Below are 18340 nucleotides of genomic sequence, written 5' to 3'. Positions count from 1 at the left end.
CATCCATTTAGCAGATTTTTTTTGTGTGTGTATGTTTTGGCCGCATAGTGCGGCACGTGGGGATCTTAGTTCCCCAGCCAGGGATGGAACCCACACCCCCTGCAGTGGAAGTGCGGAGTCCTAACCGCTGGCCCACCAGGGAGGTTCCCGCCCCCGCAGCAGGTGTTTGTTGAGAGCCTCCTACTGCCAGGTCCTGTGTGGGTGCTGACCACCAGGCGTGTGCGCACAGAGTCCTGCCTGTTGGGCTGACGCTCTAGCGAGAGACATGGACGTACGAAGGGCTGAGGGCTGCAGGGGGGCAGAGTGCCAGTGCCCAGAGGCTGGCGCAGGCACAGTCAGGGGACTGCAGTGCTGGGCAGAGTGGGGAGGGGACAGGAGATGGGGCTGGGCCGTGCAGGGCCTGAGCCCGAGGGATGGGAGCCGGGGGTGGGGGACGGGACCTCCCGAGGGTTGCAGAGAACCCCTGGAGGGAGCCAGGCGGGGCAGGTAGGAGGCCTTTCCAGGAGACTGGGTGGTTCACGGCCGGTGGTGGCTGGGGAGGGGGGCAAGAACACCCCCAGAGCCCTTTGGTAGGAAGGCCCAGCAGACCCCCAACCTCAGGCCATGCCACGGTCCCCGAGCCGAGACACCTGGGGCTCTGAGGCTCTGGGGTTTGCTCTCAGCTGGCGGCTCTCCTGCCTGCGGGCCGGGAGGGCTCGGCCACTACCTCCGCGGTCGGAGGCCCCCGGCGTCCTGGGGGGAGCCGGTGGGTCCCGCGGGTGACCCGCTTCTGTTCTTGTCCCGCCCTCCTTCTCTGTGCTGGCGGCTCCTGAAGATAAAGGTATTGGGGGAGCGTGTGCGCACGCTTGTGCGGTGTGGGGCGGGCGGCATGGGGTGGGCGGTGGGGGACCTGGGGAGGCCCCCGCGGGCTCCCCGCAATGCCCGAGTCTTCCTCTGGCGCCCAGATCCTGGAGGCCACACCCCTCCTGGAGTCCTTCGGTAACGCCAAAACTGTCAGGAATGACAACTCCAGCCGCTTTGGGAAGTTTGTGGAGATCTTTCTGGAAGGGTGAGTGGGCCGCGGTGGAGCCGCCCCGGGGCCTTGCGTGCACGGTGCCCAGCGTAGCTGACTCTGCTCCCTCTCCAGGAGCGTGATTTCTGGTGCCATAACCTCGCAGTACCTGCTCGAGAAATCCAGGATCGTGTTTCAGGTGTGTCAGGATGGGGTGGGGTGTGGGGCGTGCAGACCCTCTGAGCCTGGCACCTGGCTGAGCTGATGCACGAGGCTCGGGCTGTGTGTGTGTGTGTGTGTGTGTGTGTGTGTGCGCGCGCGCGCGCGCCTGTGGCCGCGTCTCCTCTCCTCCCCCGCGGCCCCGTCCTTGGCCCTGAGGCACACCTGGCCCCATCCCGCCACAAGGCCTTCGCAGCGCCTGTTCCTTCTACCCGGAGCACTCTTCCCGCAGACAGCTGCGTGGTCGAACCCCTCACCTCCTCCAAGTCTTCGCTGAAGGTCACGCCCCAGGGAGGCGGCCCCGGTGAAGAAATGCAGCCCCCCCCGCCCCCCACCACCGCCCACCCCCTTGGCTGCATTGTTTCTCTGCAGAGCGCTTCTCGCCACTCACGGTGCTCTGCTGAGGGTCTGTCTCCCCTGGCCGGCAGGTGGGCTCCCACGAGGCCAGGGGCTTCTGTCTGCCGTGTTCCCCTTTGTGTCCCAAGGGCCTGGCTTGAGGCCTGGCCACAGTCTGTGCCCACCACCCTGGCTGGCCCTGCGAGTACACGTCTGGTCCGTGGACACACGTGTGCAGAGGCTTGTGTAGCTGGTACACATGTGAAAAGGGCCACCTTTCTTTCATTTCTCCAAGCAGAGTTAAATCCTGCCCAAAGCCCCGCCCCACCACCACACCAGGGTCCCCCCAACCCCCCGCCAGTGCCAGGCTGGGGCTCACTCGTCACAGGGGCACCGGTGTCACCTGAGGCCCGTGTGTGTACTTGTATCTGTGGGCATAGGTGGGCTTGTACGTGTGTCTGGGGGTCACCTAGGTCGGCGGCTCCCCTCTCTGCAGCCTCCAACCCACTCCACAGGCCAAAAACGAGAGGAACTACCACATCTTCTATGAGCTGCTGGCTGGGCTGCCCGCCCAGCTCCGGCAGGCCTTCAGCCTGCAGGAGGCCGAGACCTACTACTACCTGAACCAGGTGAGAGCAGCAGGCATCTGAGGGCCCTCAGCCTGGTCCCCTCCCCCCATCACTCCGCGTGGGCCGAGAGAGCCAAGTCGTGGCGTCCTGATGGCCAGCGAAGGTGATGGAGGTTTGGGAGGGTGAGTTTGGACTTGGCGATGTCTCATCGTGGCAAGGGGGACAGGGGTCTCTGGGGTCCAAGGCCAGGGTAGGGGAGGCCGACCTGATTCTTTGTTTTTCTGGAGCCTAGAATAGAACTAAGTGGGCTGGAGCGACTACACTTCCTTCCAGAGCCTCACTTCCGTCGTCTGTAAAATGGGGACAGCACAGTCCCGCTTTGCAGGGGTGTGTGAGGATTAGGAGAGGGAAACGTACACGAAGCCCTCAGCACAGGGCCTGGTATGCGGTGCCCTCGCGGAGCCTCCGGCCCTCGGGAGTAGAAAGAAAACTGGGATATCCGGCCACACTGCAGGCCGGGGCAGAGCAGGGACCTTGAGGGCTCCTGGCCCCCACCCAGGACCCCTGCCCTGCCCTCGCCCAGGGTGGGAACTGTGAGATCTCAGGGAAGAGCGACGCGGACGACTTCCGCCGGCTGCTGGCCGCCATGGAGGTGCTGGGCTTCAGCGCCGAGGACCAGGACAGCATCTTCCGCATCCTGGCCTCCATCCTGCACCTGGGCAACGTCTACTTTGAGAAGTATGAGGTGAGGGGACACCACGGCCGCACGGCCCGCTCGCTTGGGACATGGGCGTCCTCTGGAGGCTGAAGAACTGGCTGAAATACCGCCGGCTCACAGCCAGAAGCACAGATCGTTTGGTCTTTTTCTCTGCTTTGGGGGTTGTTCATCTTTTTCTAATTGACGTATGAGAGCTCTTTGTATATGTTAAGGGAATCAGCCCTTTGTCTCTAGGATGAATTGCAAATATATTTTCTGGTTTATCATTTATATTTTCATTGTTTATAGGTTTTTTGCTCTTTCGGTTTTGGGTGGGGTTTTTTGCTATGCAGATTAAAAAAATTATTTTCAGGTATTTCATTTATCAAGTCTTATAGAAATTTCAGACTTTTTATGATTTTAGAGATCTGTCTCTCTAAAATTATAAAAGCCTATGCTTACCATTGTTTGAAGACCTTGTATGGTTTCTGTGATTACTTTTTTAACATTTAAATCTCTGGTTTCTCAGGAATTTATTCTAGTAAGGTACAAGGTAGGGATCTTGTTTTTTTGTTTAGATAGTGACTCAGTCTCCCAACTTGAGAAATACATGTTTACCCCGTACTGAAGATTCCCATGTACGTTTGTGTCTCACTCCTGACTTTTTTACTGTGCTTCGTTGACCTGTTTACGAACTGTGTGTCTGTCCCCACAGCGTTTTAATTATTCTAACTTTATGTTTTATCATCTCCAGAGACCCCTGTACTCCTCTTCTGTTTTAGAATTTTCCTGGCTGTTCTCGTTTGTTTCTGTTTTTTATAGGAACTCATATAAAAAGCTTATTTAGCTCAAAATGCACTCCTGTGGGTGTTTTGCAGACAGACGCGCAGGAGGTTGCCTCGGTGGTGAGCGCCCGGGAGATCCAGGCCGTGGCCGAGCTGCTGCAGGTCTCCCCCGAGGGCCTGCAGAAGGCCATCACCTTCAAAGTGACCGTGAGTCCCTGGGTGCAGGGTATGCTATCGAAGCCTCCTGCCAGCCCTGGACGGAGCTGCTCTGTGCCCCGTCCTGTGTGGGCCCCCTGCCCCTCTCCCCCACCTCCCCAGCCTGTCCATCTTCTGGGTCTGGCCCAGAGGTGGGTAACCTCAGACCCCAAAGGCATTTGGTACCAGTCTCCGGGCCTCTGCCTGGAATGCTCTTCCCTTTTTCACGCCTGCTGATCCTCGATCCCCAACACAGGTACCCTCTGCTCCAGGGAGCCGTCCCTGACCCCCGGCTGGGCCAGTATCTCCCACACCCCTGCCCTCCCCCCTCCCCAGGCTGATGTCACCATTGTGTCTGCTTCTGCCTCTGTCTCCCCCTCAGACCGGCAGCCCTCGTCCCACCAGCAAGCCAGGCAGAAGGGGGGACGAGGGTGCCTGTCCTGCCCCTGGCTGACTTTGTGCCTGAGACACCATCTCCCCGGCTCCCCTCCCCACGCCCCCCACCCCCAGTCCTCTGGGGGCTTTCCGGAGGTGGTGGCCAACCCGCTGTCACTCAGGGGCTGCATCCCCCGCAGGAGACAATGCGAGAGAAGATCTTCACCCCCCTGACCGTGGAGAGTGCCGTGGATGCCAGGTGAGGCCACACCTCCCGCCTGAGCCCCAGGTGCCCCGCCCCCTCACTGTGCCTGCCACCTCCCCCCAAACACCATCTCTGCTCCAGGGATGCCATCGCCAAGGTCCTGTACGCGCTGCTTTTTAGCTGGCTCATCGCCAGGGTCAACGCGCTGGTATCCCCGCAGCAGGACGCGCTGTCCATCGCCATCCTGGACATCTATGGCTTCGAGGTGGGACCCCGGGGGGCGCTCTCGCACCATCATCTGTTCAGGGCCCTCTCCTATGATTATCTCCCTCCGCTCGCCCGCAAGCACTCCCTGGGGCCTCCGGGCGCCAGGCCCTGTGGGCAGCACCAGGGACCCCAGAAAGAACCAGACCTGGGCCCCGACCTCGGGGCGCTTCCAGGAGGGACTGGGTGGGATGAGGATGAACACTGACGAACACATGTGGTCAGAGCTGTAACAGAGGCAGCCTGGCGCTGGGGGAGCCTGGAGCAGAACCCTAGCTGGGCAGGCATCAGGTAAGGTTTCCTGGAGGCAGAGGAGACGTCCTGAGCTCATTCCTTACAAACCAGCCAAGGCATTTGAGGTGGAGGGAACAGCCTATGCGGAGGCTCAGAGGTGTGGGCCGTGGTGTCTGGGGAGGTGGAAGTCATCTGGGCGGTTAGGGTGGGGGGCATGGAGAGAGACAGGCAAGATCAGAATAACAGAAGTGGCAGCTGCGGCTCCCGTGGCCCCTGTTGTGTGCCAGCTGACGTTCTAAGCGCTTTGCGTATCAGTTCACTTAATCCTTACAACCACCCTGTGAGGTGGGCACTGTCGTTATCCCCATTTTACAGGTGGGGAAACTCAGGCATGGGGGGCTTAGAAAGGGGCAGAGCCAGGATTGGAACGTAGGCAGAAGGTTCCAGAGCCTGGGGCTTCAGACACTGCATGTGCCACCTTGCATGGGACCGTCAGGTTCTCACCTGTGCGCAGTCGGAGCCACCGAGGGTTCTGGGCAGGGGGTCTGTGGGCGGGGCTCCAGTTTGCTGAAACTGCGGAAGGCAGGGATGAGTCTGCACGGGGGGCGGGGGTGGGGGGTGGGCAGGCCCTGGGCGGGACGGACGGGCTGCTGGCCACGGAGGGGCCAGGCCCAGCCTCACCACACGCCCGGCAGGACCTGAGCTTCAACAGCTTCGAGCAGCTCTGCATCAACTATGCAAACGAGAGCCTCCAGTACCTCTTCAACAAGATCGTCTTCCAGGAGGAGCAGGTGAGAGTCATCCGTCACGCTCTGTCCCGTCCCGCTGGCCGCTGGGCTTCCTCGGAGGCAGATGGGTTGTGCTGGGAACCAGCACACGCGAAAGCCTGTGTTATGGAGGGGCAGGTGCGGGGGTGCTGAGCGCAGAGAAGAGCCCCTTGGGGGTCCTCCTCACCCTTGGCAGGGCTGTTCCAGGCCGGGGGAGGAGCAGGGCCCGGAGGAGGTGGTTCGTGTGGCCCCGCTGGGGAGTGAGCTCCCTGGGCTGGGAGGCGTGCACGCAGAGGTGCCCTGGCCAGGCCCCCGGATGGCGTCCGCCTGGGGGACGGGCTGGGAGGGGCCCGGGGCTCGGAGGCAGAGGCCCGCCGCCTGCAGGAGGAGTACATCCGCGAGCAGATGGACTGGCAGGAGATCACCTTCGCCGACAATCAGCCCTGCATCAGCCTCATCTCGCTGAAGCCCTATGGCATCCTGCGCATCCTCGACGACCAGTGCTGCTTCCCCCAGGTGAGCTTGCTCAGGACGCTGGACGTCTCTGAGCCTCGTGTCCTGCATTCCTCTCTGCTCTGGCGTGGGGTCGGAAGCTCAGGACTCCCAACCTGCCATTCAAACCCGGGGTGACTGAGGCTGGATGGGGGCTCGGGACGAGGGGCTGCACCAGCCTGGGAAGTCATAGAAGGCTTCCTGGAGGAGGTGACCTTGTGCTTGGACCTCAGATTCCGATTGGAAAACACAAGGGTGGGATGGGTGCTCTGGGCAGTGGGACTAGAGCGTGCAGAGACAGCTGAGCTGGATGGGGGGCAGCTGGGAGCACACCCGTCTTCAGGGTCCACTTAGGCCGCCCCAGCCCGAGCAGTGGGCAGCCGGGGGCAGAGGGGACTTGTTCCCCCTCCCCGGTGCTCGCTGGGGATCAGTCGGGGCTGGAGAATTTGCCACTAGGTGAGGAATGGGATGCCGGGCCCCTGTCCACCCGCTGACCGCCGCCTGCCCCCAGGCCACAGACCACACGTTTCTGCAGAAGTGCCACTACCACCACGGCGCCAACCCGCTCTACTCCAGACCCAAGATGCCGCTGCCCGAGTTCACCATCAAGCACTACGCGGGCAGAGTCACCTACCAGGTGAGACCCAGACCCGTGGCCTCCAGCGCCCTTCCCCGCCGCTGGAGGCACTGGCACCTGTTCCCGTTTCGGCCCTGCTGATCCTCAGCTGTGTGACCTTGGCCAAGTCACTTTACCTCTCTGAGCCTCAGCTTCCTTCTCTGGAAAGTGGGGATGATAATAGTGCCCGTCTCACGGGGCAAGTGAGAGAAGTCCAGGGCCAGGGTGGGTGTGATGAGAAGGAGCCCCCAGCAGCGGTCACTGTCACCACTGTCACTTCTGCTCATTCCTGCCCTGGAGCCGTCTCAGGCCAGGATTTTGAGCCTCTGTCCCCGCTGGGCCTCGTTTTCCTCATCCGTAGAATGGGCACAGGGCAGTGTCCTCGCTGAGGATGGGGCCAAGACGTGGACTGGTCACGTGAAGCTGTGGCTATTGCCTGTGCCCTGGGGGTGGAGAGGCTAGTGCGGCAGGAGGGGAGGGGACCAGGCAGGGGGAGGGGCCCGTCCCTCCTAGGATAGACAGGGAGGCCGAGGCCTGGAGGGGCAGGGCCAGGGTCACCCGGGGCTGTGAGCCCCTGACCCACCATCAGGAGGAGGGGGGAGGAGGGGAGAAGGCAGGCTGACACACCCCGGGGCCGCATGGGGTGGGAGTGGGGTCCAGCCCGAGCTGCCCCGCCCCTCCCCCTTTCCAGGTGCACAAGTTCCTGGACAAGAACCATGACCAGGTGCGCCAGGATGTGCTGGACCTGTTTGTGCGGAGCCGGACACGGGTGAGCGGGCCTCACCTCGCCACCCCAGCCCCCCGCAGCCAGAGCACGCAGCCCACCGTTAGGCCCCTCTCCCAGCCCGGTCCTGCCTCTGGCTCACCCCACCCCGTCCCTCCCTGAGCGGTTCTTCCATCCCCACACCATCTCGGCCTCCACTTCCCCCTCTGTTGAACGGGCACCCTCCCCCTGAGGACATTGCCAGAGTTCACGGCCAGGTCTGTAACAGGCCACCTCGGGGCCAGGCACGGAGTCAGTGCCCGTGTGTTCCCCAGCCACGGGCGGGCCCCTTGGAAGGCGCTGAGCACCCTCGCTTGAGAGGTATGCCAGCTGGGAGGACACGGCCTCACAGAGAGGACGGGGGGCTAGCGGGTCACTTTTCTGACCCCTCTGGTGCAGAGACTGATGCCTTTTGTTCTTTCCCTGTCTCTCTCTCTCTCTCTCTCTCTCTCTCTCTCTCTCTCTCTCTCTCTCTCGCTTGCGCGCGCTCTCTCTCTCTCTCTCTCTCTCTCATTTCTGCCTCTGGGTCTCTCCCCATCCCTGTCTCCCGTCTCCCGTGCCTTGACTGCTGACTGGCCCAGGTGGTGGCACACCTCTTCTCCAGCCATGCCCCGCAGGCTGCCCCTCAGCGCCTGGGCAAGAGCAGCTCCGTCACCCGGCTCTACAAGGCGCACACGGTGGCCGCTAAGTTCCAGCAGTCGCTCCTGGATCTGGTGGAAAAGATGGAGAGGTGGGCGTGGCAGGGGCGCGTCACCCAGCCTCACCTCTGACCCACCCTGTGACCCTCAGGGGTAAGCACCCTCCTTCTCTGGGGCCTCACACTGCCCTCCTCCCGCCCCTGCCCAGGTGTAACCCCTTGTTCGTCAGGTGCCTGAAGCCCAACCACAAGAAGGTATGTGATGGTTGAGGTCCCTGGGGGAGCCAAGTCCTCTCCCCATGCTGTGTGACCTTGGGTGAGTGGCTTTGCCTCTCTGGCCCTCCATCTGTTGGGCCGATGTGCAGGCTCCCTATCTGAGCCTTCCCCCAGGAGCCAGGCCTTTTTGAGCCAGATGTGGTGATGGCCCAGCTACGCTATTCGGGGGTGCTGGAGACTGTGCGGATCCGCAAGGAGGGCTTTCCGGTGCGGCTGCCCTTCCAGGCGTTCATCGACAGGTACCTCGGTCAGGGTGGTTCTGAGCTCCAGAGACCCCTTCCCAGCCCACCGTGGCCCTAGGATTACGCAACCCAGGATGAATAGGGCTTGCCACGCAGTGTTGCTCAGATTATGCAGCACACGAGACCAGCACGTGCCAGCTGTTATGTGGAACATGTATTTACTGTTTTGTATTTTTTCATAGCTTTATTCTGTGTGTGTGGATTCTAAAGAGTAGTAATTTTAATAGTTATTTTGATAAGTTTCCAGCAGATGGCAGTAAATCACCTTATTCTACTGAAACAATTTATTACAGTTTTAGGGTTGCTCAGTATTTTTTTTTTTTTATTTTTATAATTTTTGAGTTTACTTTTTTTTTTTTTGCGGTACGCGGGCCTCTCACTGTTGTGGCCTTTCCTGCTGCGGAGCACAGGCTCCGGACGCGCAGGCTCAGCGGCCATCGTTCATGGGCCCACCTGCTCTGTGGCATGTGGGATCTTCCTGGACCAGGGCACAAACCCGTGTCCCCTGCATCGGCAGGCGGACTCTCAACCACTGCACCACCAGGGAAGCCCTGAGCTTACTTTTAAGGCCTCTTTTATTCTATTTAATTTTATTTATTTATTTATTTATTTATTTATTTATCTTTGGCTGTGTTGGGTCTTCATTGCTGCGCGTGGGCTTTCTCTAGTTACGGCGAGCGGGGCTACCCTTCGTTGCAGAGCACAGACTTCTCATTGTGGTGCGGAGCACGGGCTTTAGGTGCGCGGGCTTCAGTAGTTGTGGCGCATGGACTTAGTTGCTCCGCGGCACGTGGGATCTTCCCGGACCAGGGATCGAACCCATGTCCCCTGTATTGGCAGGTGGATTCTTAACCACTGCGCCACCTCAGCAGAGTCTTGAGGACAGAAAGCCCTTTTCTGGTTAGAAGACACAATGAGTAGAGGCACTGCTGGGACTCGGGCTTCCGGGAGACGGGGGCTGACCGGGTGGGTCCCATAGACCCACGCTGGGTTTGGGCCCTGCAGGTACCGCTGTCTAGTGTCCCTCCAGCGCAACCTGCCAGCCACTGGGGACATGTGTGTGTCCGTGCTGAGCCGCCTGTGCACGGTCACGCCAAACATGTACCGCGTCGGCGTCAGCAAGGTGAGTCCTACCGGCACTCAGCCCCTGGGTGCCCCACGGCTGGAGCCTGTGGGCTCAGAAACACTCAGGCTGCAGGCTACTGTCCCAGAGGCCATCCAGTCGAGCTGGAAAATGGATGCTTATCCTGCTTCCGGACTTTTCCCGGCCGTCCCCACTGCCTAATTCACCAGCCCGCCTTCCCCCGCCTCTCCGGACCCAGCACATCCTCCAGCCTACTCCAGGGCTGCCTTGTCTGTCTGCCTCCATGGACTTCTGGAGAGGGAGGGGCCTCCAGGCAGTCACGTGGCCTTCCCCTGCCTCAGTCCTTGCCTCCTGCCCTCAGCTGTTCCTGAAGGAGCACCTGCACCAGCTGCTGGAGGGCATGCGGGAGCACGTCCTGAACCGGGCAGCCCTCACGCTGCAGCGCTGCCTCCGCGGCTTCTTCATTCAGCGGCGTTTCCGCTCCCTGCGCCGCAAGATCATCTTGCTGCAGAGCCGGGCCCGTGGCTACCTGGCCAGGTGTGGCCCAGAGAGGGCAGGACTCCCTGGAGTCCAACGGCCAGGCTCTGGGAAGGCCGAGCCTGAACTTGGGTAGTGAGCTCCCTGTTCCTGGAGGCATGCAAGCTGAGAGTAGGGCCTCTGCAGGAAGGGTGATCAGACTCTCTGTGTCTATGCTTTTGGATGTCCTTCCCTCCCACCCCCTGGTCCTTGTGACTGGTGGGTGGGAATCCCTCCAGCCAAGAGGGCCCCCCCTCCCCGGCATGTCCCATATCCTGGGACTACAACCTGATTGGAGGTACATGGTCCAGACGGTTTAATCCAGGTCCTGCCACTCAGGTTGTCGTGTGACCTTGGCCAGGTCACTGGCTCTCTCCGAGATTGTTTCCCTTTGTGCAGAGGGCCCCGGAGTGAAATGTGGGCACTGATACCCAAGCAAGGCGGGTGTGGGCATCTCTGCCCCTAGGTCACTCATGACCCGTGCCCCGAAACCCCCCTACCCAGACCCTTCTTTCCTCCGCACCCCCAGGCAGCGGTATCAGCAGATGAGGAGGCGTCTGGTGAAGTTCCGGGCCCTGGTGCACACATGTACAAGCCACCAGCGTCACCTCAAGGTGCTGCAGGCCTGCCCCTCGCCCTCCTCCCAGGAGCCCGGCCTGCCCCGTCGGGCTCCGGGGGTGGGGGTGGGGCAGCAGGAACGGGGAGGAAGCACTTGGCCCCCAGGCGGAGACTTGGCCGGGGCGGGCTTGGGTTTGAATCCCCGCTGGGCCCTCAGTAGCCGCGATCTCCCCACCCACCCCTTGGGGATGTGCAGGGAGTTGAAAGAGAGGCTGCATGGGAAGGGTGTGGCTAGTGCGGGGCTCACAGCAGGGGCCCCAGTAACCGGGCCTGATTAGAATCTGGCGACCTGAACAGCACCGGCTCTGGTGGTGCTCTCACCTTCGTGCCAGTCTCGGCTTATCGTTGTATAACCCACTGCCAGACAGACAGACATAACCCCAAAGCCCCGAGGAGCTGCGCCTTTACTGGAGGTTCTGTGGGCGCCGGGGAGGGGCCCTGTCACACGTCTCTCCAGGACTTCCCAGAAATCCTGTGCGTCTCTCTTCCCAAAGTGTCACTCTGTGCCTTCGGCCTGTGTCTCTCTCGCTGTCTTTTCCCACACCCCGTTTCTCTGGCCGCACCTCTGCCCCCCATCTGTGAGGTGGGCCTGGGGCCGTCGCCTCTGCCCGCCGCTGCCCACCCTGACCATCTGCTCTCCTGCAGCCGAGGGCGGAGTGGAGGCTCTGGGTGGCGGAGGTGCGGCTACGGGGGCAGGAGGTGGGTGTGGGGTCCGGGTGGCCGCAGGGGACAGGAAGGGAGGCCGGCAGGTGGGGGAGCAGCAGGCCTGTTTCCTCACCCTGTGCCGTCCCCCCAGGAGCTGAGCAAGCGACAGGTGGTGGCTGTGGGGCACCTGGAGGTCCCAGGGGAGCTAGCTGGGCTCTTGCGAGCAGTGGCAGGTACATCGGCGCCAGGCGGTGTGGTGGGAGCGGGTGCGCGAGGGGACCAGGCCCCTCATGGCCTCCTCTGTCCACAGGCCTCAGGCCGGGCCAGATGCCCCGGGTGGCCCCCGTGCGGACTCCCCGGCTTCAGGCTGAGCCCCGGGTCACGCTGCCCCTGGATATCAACAACTACCCCATGGCCAAGTTTGTCCGGTGCCACTTCAAGGTAAGGGCTGGCAGAGGCCCAGTTAGAGCTGGCACTGTCCTCAGCCTGGGGCTGGCTCCTGGCCACCCGCGGTGGGATCAGGTATGAGCCTTTCAGTTGCTGGGTCTGTGTCATGAGGAGGCCGGGGTCTCCGGGGGCCCTGGATAGCGGTGGAGGGCCCTCGGGGGCTCGGGAGGTGGCTGCTTGGAAACATTTCAGAAACGTAACGAGCGGTGGATCCATAGCGCATCGTCCCTGCTCCTCATTTCCTGCCCCGAGGGGGCCTCGTGGGGGCTCTGTCACCGAGATGCTGGTGTCTGCCCCTCTGCAAGCCGGTTACCCGTCTGCACACTGGGGACCTGCGTTTCCCGGGCTGCTGTGCCCCAAACGCGTCCGTCTGTCCCAGCTCTGTGCCCACGTTCCTGCCCTGTGCCCCCAGGAACCTGCCTTCGGGATGCTGGCAGCGCCCCTGAGGACGCCCCTCACACGGCTGCCGGCGGAGCATCATGCAGAGGCCGTGGGCATCTTCAAGCTGGTACGGGTCTGCCTAGACCACCTTCGAATTCATAGCCCCTGTCCCCGAGGCCAGACGGCGAGGCCCCTCGCCCTGCCCTCCTGGACCCTCTACTAGCCCAAGCCATGAGCCTGGGAGGGATGTGGTCGGATATGCATGTTAGAAAGTACCTTCTGGGGCGTGGAATGTGCAGGAGGTGAGGGGCCTCCTGGAGGCCGGGGGTGCGGGGAGGGGCTGGGGCTATAGAAGGTTCGTGAGCAGGAGAATCTTGATTTTTTCCCAAAGGCTGGGTCACCTGGCCCAGGGTATGGCTATTACACTATAACATGGGGGACTTTCATATGGGCAGGGGGACATGGGAAGGACACGAGAGGGATGTGGGGTGGGGGTGGGGACCTGGCGGGAACAGCCCTCCGAGAAGCCCAGGAGAGTCTGTTTGTGGCCAGATCCTGCGTTTCATGGGCGACCCCCAGCTGCACGGAGCCCAGGACCACGTCTTCGGGAACTACATCGTGCAGAAAGGGCTGGCGGTGCCCGAGCTGCGGGATGAGATCCTGGCGCAGCTGGCCAACCAGGTGTGGCGGAACCCCAGTGCCCACAACGCTGAGCGGGGCTGGCTCCTGCTGGCCGCCTGCCTCAGCGGCTTCGCGCCTTCCCCGCGCCTCGACAAGTACCTGCTCAAGTGAGTGGAGCTGGGGGGCCCGGGGCGGACGCCGGGTCAGGCTGGGCCAGGAGGGAGGCTCGGTCCTTGGAAGCTCAGGCTTGGGGGCTGGCCCGGGGCTTCACTGCAGAGGGCGGAAGTTGGGTGAGGCGGGATACAGGGCTTCTGGAACTTGGAGGTAGCCAGCCCAGGGTGCGGGGAATTTGGAAGAGAGGCGCTGACCTCTCACATCTTGGGGGGCGGGGTGTAGCGGTATGGTTAGGAGTATAGACTCCGACAGTCTGTGTTCAAATCCCAGCTCAGCCGCGTATGACCTGTGTGACCTTGGGCAAGTTACTTAATCTCTCTGAGCCTGTTTCCTCTCCTATAAAACGGGGCTGATAAGAGTACCTACGTAGTAGGCTGTGTGAGAATTAAATGTGCAAACACGTGTGAAGTGCTTAGAACAGACCCAGGCCCACGGTAAGTGTAGCCTGCTGCGTGCGTGTGGCCGTTGTCAGCATCCTGGTCTTGATGAGCTGATGGTGATGTTGCTGTCACTGTGCTGGGTCATACGAATGATTTGCAAGGGAAGGAGCTCAAGCAGGCCCTGGGCAGCATCGTAGTTCTGACACTTAGCTGCTGTGTGACCGGGGCCAAGTCACTGCCCGTCTCTGAGCCTCTTTCCTTATCTGGAAATTGGGGATGGTAACAGGACCCACCTCACAGGGTAACTGTGAACTACAGAGCGTGCAGAGCTCCCCAGAGCCGTGTGCAGTAGGGGCAGCTCCCTTGGCCGGCCCTGGGAATCTGTGCCGGGGGCAGGGCCACTACCTGCCTGCTGGGCTTCCCGTGGGCACGGCTCTAGCTTCCCTCTGGCAGCCGCTGTCTGCCTGCTCCTCTGGTGCTCCTGGCCAGGCTGCCAGCGGTGGGGAGGGGGCAGGGAGCCCGGCACAAGGAGTGCCCGCCACTGCCAGGGATCAGGCTGGTTGGTCCTGGGTCAGGTTGAACCCTCACGGCCGTCTCTGAACTTGGAAGCAGGCTCAGAGAGGGCCGATGACCGCCCGGGGTGGCCTGGTGAGGGAACAGAGGGAGTGCCCAGAGGCCAGGTCTTTGCCCACACCCCCTGCAGCCCCGACCCTGGCAGTGACATTTTGCTCCAACGAGCTTAGGTGGGCCAACCTGGAACCGCTTTGGCCGTCCTTGGACCTCTGGCCTGGACGCTTTCCGCTTAGCCCAGGAACTCCGGGCTGCCCGAGATCATTTGTAGACCACTCTCAGAGCTCTGGGCTGGCCTGGGCCCCCTGACTAGGCTCGGGGCCTTCCCCCACTGCCGGCCAGCCTCAGATCCCTCCTCACCTCGCGCCAACTCCTACCCATCAGGTTTGTGTCTGACTATGGGCGGAATGGCTTCCAGGCTGTGTGTCAACATCGCCTCATGCAGGCCATGGGCCAGGCTCAACAGCAGGGCTCTGGCGCTGCCCGCACCTTCCCTCTGACCCAGCTCGAGTGGAAAGCAACCCAGGAGAAGGCCGGAATGGCGCTGGACGTGGGCTGCTTCAACGGTGAGCTGCCCTCTCCCTGCCCCACGGAGGGGCAGCCGGAGTCAGCAGGCGCTAGTAGCCTGGGCTTAGGAGGCGCTGGGGAGGGGCCTGCGGGATGTAGCCCTGGAGAGAGGTCAGTGTGTGTGGGCGCATGGTGGCTGGACCTGGAAGCGGGGAGGGGAGCCAGGGCCGTGAGATGCAAATTCAGGGTCCAGGACGAGAGCACGGGAGCCGCAGGACTGGCCCGCAGACGCTCCGGGCTGAGCCCTGCACCCGCTGCCGCCCAGGTGACCAGTTCTCCTGCCCGGTGCACTCCTGGAGTACGGGGGAAGAGGTGGCTGGAGACATTCTGAGGCACAGGTGGGCTCCTGGAATGCCCCACCCAGTGCACCCCTGTGCACCTCGGAAGGAGGAAGGGAGGGACGAGAGGCCAGGCCCCCAGCCCCGGAGGGTCCACTCCGGCCATGAGTGGTGTCTGGCTCCCATCCCAGGGTCTCCCCCGGTGGTACCTCTCGGCTCTGTCCCTTACTCCCAGCCCTTCGCGTGCTGTCTCCAGGGGGCTGACCGACGGCTGGCGGGGCTGGACGGTGGCTAGGAAGAAGGGGGTCCAGTGGGCAGAGCTGGCCGGCCACGACTACGTGTTGGACCTGGTGTCGGACCTCGAGCTACTCAGGGAGTTCCCGCGACAGAAAGCCTACTTCATCGTGGGTGCAGAGGGGCCCACGGCTGGCAGGGGAGGTCCCAGGTAGAGATGGCCTCTCCTAGCACAAGGCTCCCCCTCCTGGATGCTGGCGGTGGGGGACTGCGTTCTGAACTTAAGCTTCGAGGCTCGCCAAAGGGCCCTGCCTTTAAAGGGAGAGAGTCAGCCAGTTCCAGGGCACAGGAGAGAACGGGGGTTCTGGGAGGGCTCTGGGTCTCTGGGGGGTCAGCTGCTGTGTGTTCTCCATCCCCACAGGGTGTTTGGAAACAGCTGGGACTCGGACGAGGACGCGCCCGCTAGGCCCCAGCCCCTGGGGCACGTGCCCGTCGTGGCCAACTCCGATGGGTACTGCAGCCACAACGAGGACGGTACAAATGGGGAGACTGAGGCCCAGAGAGGGACAGCGACCCACCAAGGTCGACCAGCAGTGGCTGCTGTCTCTGGTGGGGGGGGGAGCCTGGGAGCCGGGCGTGGTCATCAGCAGGAGAAAAGGACTTGACTTTTGTGTCCCCCAACCCCGCCAGACTCGGACAGCCTTGGGGAGCCCGCTGTGGCCCACAAAGGACTGGACTGCTACCTGGATAGCCTCTTCGACCCCGTGCTGTCCTACGGGGATGCGGTAGGGACGCAGCAGGGCGTTTGCAGACCCCAGCACGGCGTGTGCACACAGGAGGCGCTCTCAGCCAGGGTCTGGGGTGGCGTGTCCTCTCTGGAGCTCTGCTGGGGGTCAAGCAAAGGATGAGGGTGTCCTTACAGCTAGAGGTGCTCGGAAGGACCCACAACTGGGGGTCCGGGACACACTGGGAGCGGGCCCCCGGGCACCCTTGCTCACTCTGGGAACTCCCAGGAGCCCCTCCAAGGCATAACGTGAAGCCCTGAACAGGGCGCAGCCCCTTTGAGCCTCAGTTTGCTCCCCTGTGAAAGGGGTGGGTTGGGGCTCGCAAGGTTGCCGGAGGCCTGACCGGGGTGCCGTGTGGGCAGAGGGCGGGCACACAGCAGATGCTGGCCGGTGGGAGGCCCCCAGGACACAGGCGGTGGCGGTGTCAGGTGCCTGTTGCCTTGGAAGCTGGGGAGTACGGCGCTGGGGCAGTCACTTGAGCCACCTGCCCCCGCTCCCAGGACCTGGAGAAGCCAACAGCCATTGCCTACCGCATGAAAGGGGGAGGCCAGACTGGTGGAGATGGCGGTAGCGGCAGCAAAGGCGGCCCCCGGAGACCTCCAGAGCCAAGGCCAAAGCTAAGTCAGTGGCTGCCCCCGGTCGGTTCCAGGGTCGGGCAGGGTGGAGCCCCTCGGTTCTCAGGGCTGCTCTGGCCCTAGAACAGAGGCAGCCTCGGCCGTGGGGAGAGGTTGAGCCGGCGGAGGAGGGGCAGGCACAGTAGGGAATCCCCCCCATCTCCCAAGCCTCTGGATCCACGTCCCCTGACACGGCCCCCCTGCAGTTCCAGGCCTGGACGCCTCCACGTTGGCCCTGCAGCAGGCCTTCATCCGCAAGCAGGCTGTGCTGCTGGTGAGTGCCGGGCTTGGGGGCTGCGGGGGGCGGAGCCTGGGCCTGCCCGCTCACCACCGCTACTCTCCCCAGGCCCGGGAGATGACCCTGCAGGCCATGGCGCTCCAGCAGCAGCCCCTGAGTCCCAGCCCAAGGCCATCGCCCCCAGAGGTGAGTCTGGTTCCCCAGGTGAGTGCTGTGGTGCCCTGGGGCATCGCTGCACCTCTCTGAGCCAGGAGCCCCCTCAACCCCTCTTGGGCAGATGTGGGGTCCCTGAGAGCAGACTGATGTGTCCCGGGAAGTCCACCCCACACCCTGCTCTCCACAGAAACCCATAGCGCCAGAGGCCCGGCCGAAGTTCGTAGGCACCGGACTCCCGGCCAAGCCCGTGCTCTTGCGCTGCGCTCCAAAGCCTGTGGCTCCCGCTCCTCTGGTCAAGGCCCCGAGGCCCCCCACCAAGCCCGTGGCCGTCCCCATTCTAGCTCAGGACCGGGCGCCTCCAGAATCCAGTGAGTGTGCTCTCCCGGCCGGGGGGCCTCCCACTTCCCAGGGTGGGGCTGGGAGGGCACTCTCACCTGTGCCCCCGTGCCCCTGCCGCAGCTTCGCCCAGCCTAGAGCTGGTCCGGTCCTCGACCCTCAACTCGGAGCACTTCCCGCAGCCCACGCAGCAGATCAAGGACATCGTCAGGCAACACCAGCAGCCGCCCCGGGGAGGCCGGCCCGAAGCCTTCAGGTCAGCCTGGCCTCCCCAGCCCTCCAGCCATCCGGACGGCGGCCTCCCCACGGGCCTGCTCAGCCACCACCCATGTGCCCATCTGCTGGGTTCGCAGCCCCCCCACCCAGCAACTTTTAGGGAGTGAGTGTGTTCACACAGGTGGTCCAGATGAGCCACCCGGGCAGAGGGAGGCCAGGACCACTCTCTAGGGTGTGCTGTGTGTCCCCACACCCGTCTCTGGTCCTCTCTGGGTTCTCGTTTATAGTGATGGGGGTGGAGGAAAAAGTTCCCTATTGTAGAGTTATGTGGCTGGGAAGAGGAGACTCAGTGTCCCACCCACCAGGAAGGACGGCGGGAGGGTGTTCGTGAAGCGGCCGGACCCCCACGAGGAGGCCCTGATGATCCTGAGGGCGCAGATGAGCCATGCAGCGGCAGCCCCTGGCACCCAGGTGAGGGGCAGGGTCTGGCTGGGCCCAGGTGGAGCAAAGGACAAAGTGGGGCCTCTGGGGGAGCCTCAGAAACCAGCTGGCCCCTATAAGCTGTGGCCTTGCTGCTCCCCCCTGAGCGCTGTCTTTGGGGCAGGGACAGGTCCCCAGAGAGGCCGTAGCCCTGGTGAAGCCAGTGACCAGCACACCAAGGCCATCCGTGGGGCCCACTCCAGGTGAGGGCCAGGAGGGAGGGAGGGAGGGGCCCGAGGGCAGGTGTCCAAGTGTGAACACAGGTGAGACTTGGTCTGCGTGACGGTGGCATGTGTGTCCGTGTCCCTGGGCCCGTGTGGACCCACAGTGTGGACGT

The 18340-nt window shown here is 62.9% G+C and overlaps 1 protein-coding gene across 1 annotated transcript in view; it reads left to right on the top strand.

Annotated features, from left to right (window-relative positions):
- MYO15A (myosin XVA) overlaps window positions 1-18340 on the top strand; it is a 56538-nt gene that overhangs the window by 16212 nt on the left and 21986 nt on the right. Inside the window, exons 9-42 of the mRNA XM_060289934.1 lie at window positions 815-820; window positions 945-1048; window positions 1127-1190; window positions 2062-2175; window positions 2699-2860; window positions 3691-3804; window positions 4368-4426; window positions 4514-4637; window positions 5566-5661; window positions 6022-6153; window positions 6641-6766; window positions 7437-7514; window positions 8090-8238; window positions 8355-8400; window positions 8536-8660; window positions 9669-9786; window positions 10109-10284; window positions 10793-10877; window positions 11678-11759; window positions 11837-11967; window positions 12386-12481; window positions 12907-13142; window positions 14484-14665; window positions 14932-15004; window positions 15201-15389; window positions 15600-15760; window positions 15869-15963; window positions 16464-16584; window positions 16784-16851; window positions 16924-17001; window positions 17159-17339; window positions 17431-17563; window positions 17889-17994; window positions 18134-18206. Coding sequence (XP_060145917.1) covers window positions 815-820; window positions 945-1048; window positions 1127-1190; window positions 2062-2175; window positions 2699-2860; window positions 3691-3804; window positions 4368-4426; window positions 4514-4637; window positions 5566-5661; window positions 6022-6153; window positions 6641-6766; window positions 7437-7514; window positions 8090-8238; window positions 8355-8400; window positions 8536-8660; window positions 9669-9786; window positions 10109-10284; window positions 10793-10877; window positions 11678-11759; window positions 11837-11967; window positions 12386-12481; window positions 12907-13142; window positions 14484-14665; window positions 14932-15004; window positions 15201-15389; window positions 15600-15760; window positions 15869-15963; window positions 16464-16584; window positions 16784-16851; window positions 16924-17001; window positions 17159-17339; window positions 17431-17563; window positions 17889-17994; window positions 18134-18206 — 3883 coding nt within the window. The remainder of the gene's footprint in view (window positions 1-814; window positions 821-944; window positions 1049-1126; window positions 1191-2061; window positions 2176-2698; window positions 2861-3690; window positions 3805-4367; window positions 4427-4513; window positions 4638-5565; window positions 5662-6021; window positions 6154-6640; window positions 6767-7436; window positions 7515-8089; window positions 8239-8354; window positions 8401-8535; window positions 8661-9668; window positions 9787-10108; window positions 10285-10792; window positions 10878-11677; window positions 11760-11836; window positions 11968-12385; window positions 12482-12906; window positions 13143-14483; window positions 14666-14931; window positions 15005-15200; window positions 15390-15599; window positions 15761-15868; window positions 15964-16463; window positions 16585-16783; window positions 16852-16923; window positions 17002-17158; window positions 17340-17430; window positions 17564-17888; window positions 17995-18133; window positions 18207-18340) is intronic.

This window comes from Globicephala melas, chromosome 20 (assembly GCF_963455315.2).
Source record: "Globicephala melas chromosome 20, mGloMel1.2, whole genome shotgun sequence".
Classification (NCBI taxonomy): domain Eukaryota; kingdom Metazoa; phylum Chordata; class Mammalia; order Artiodactyla; family Delphinidae; genus Globicephala; species Globicephala melas.
This window is presented reverse-complemented; position numbering and strand designations above follow the sequence as displayed.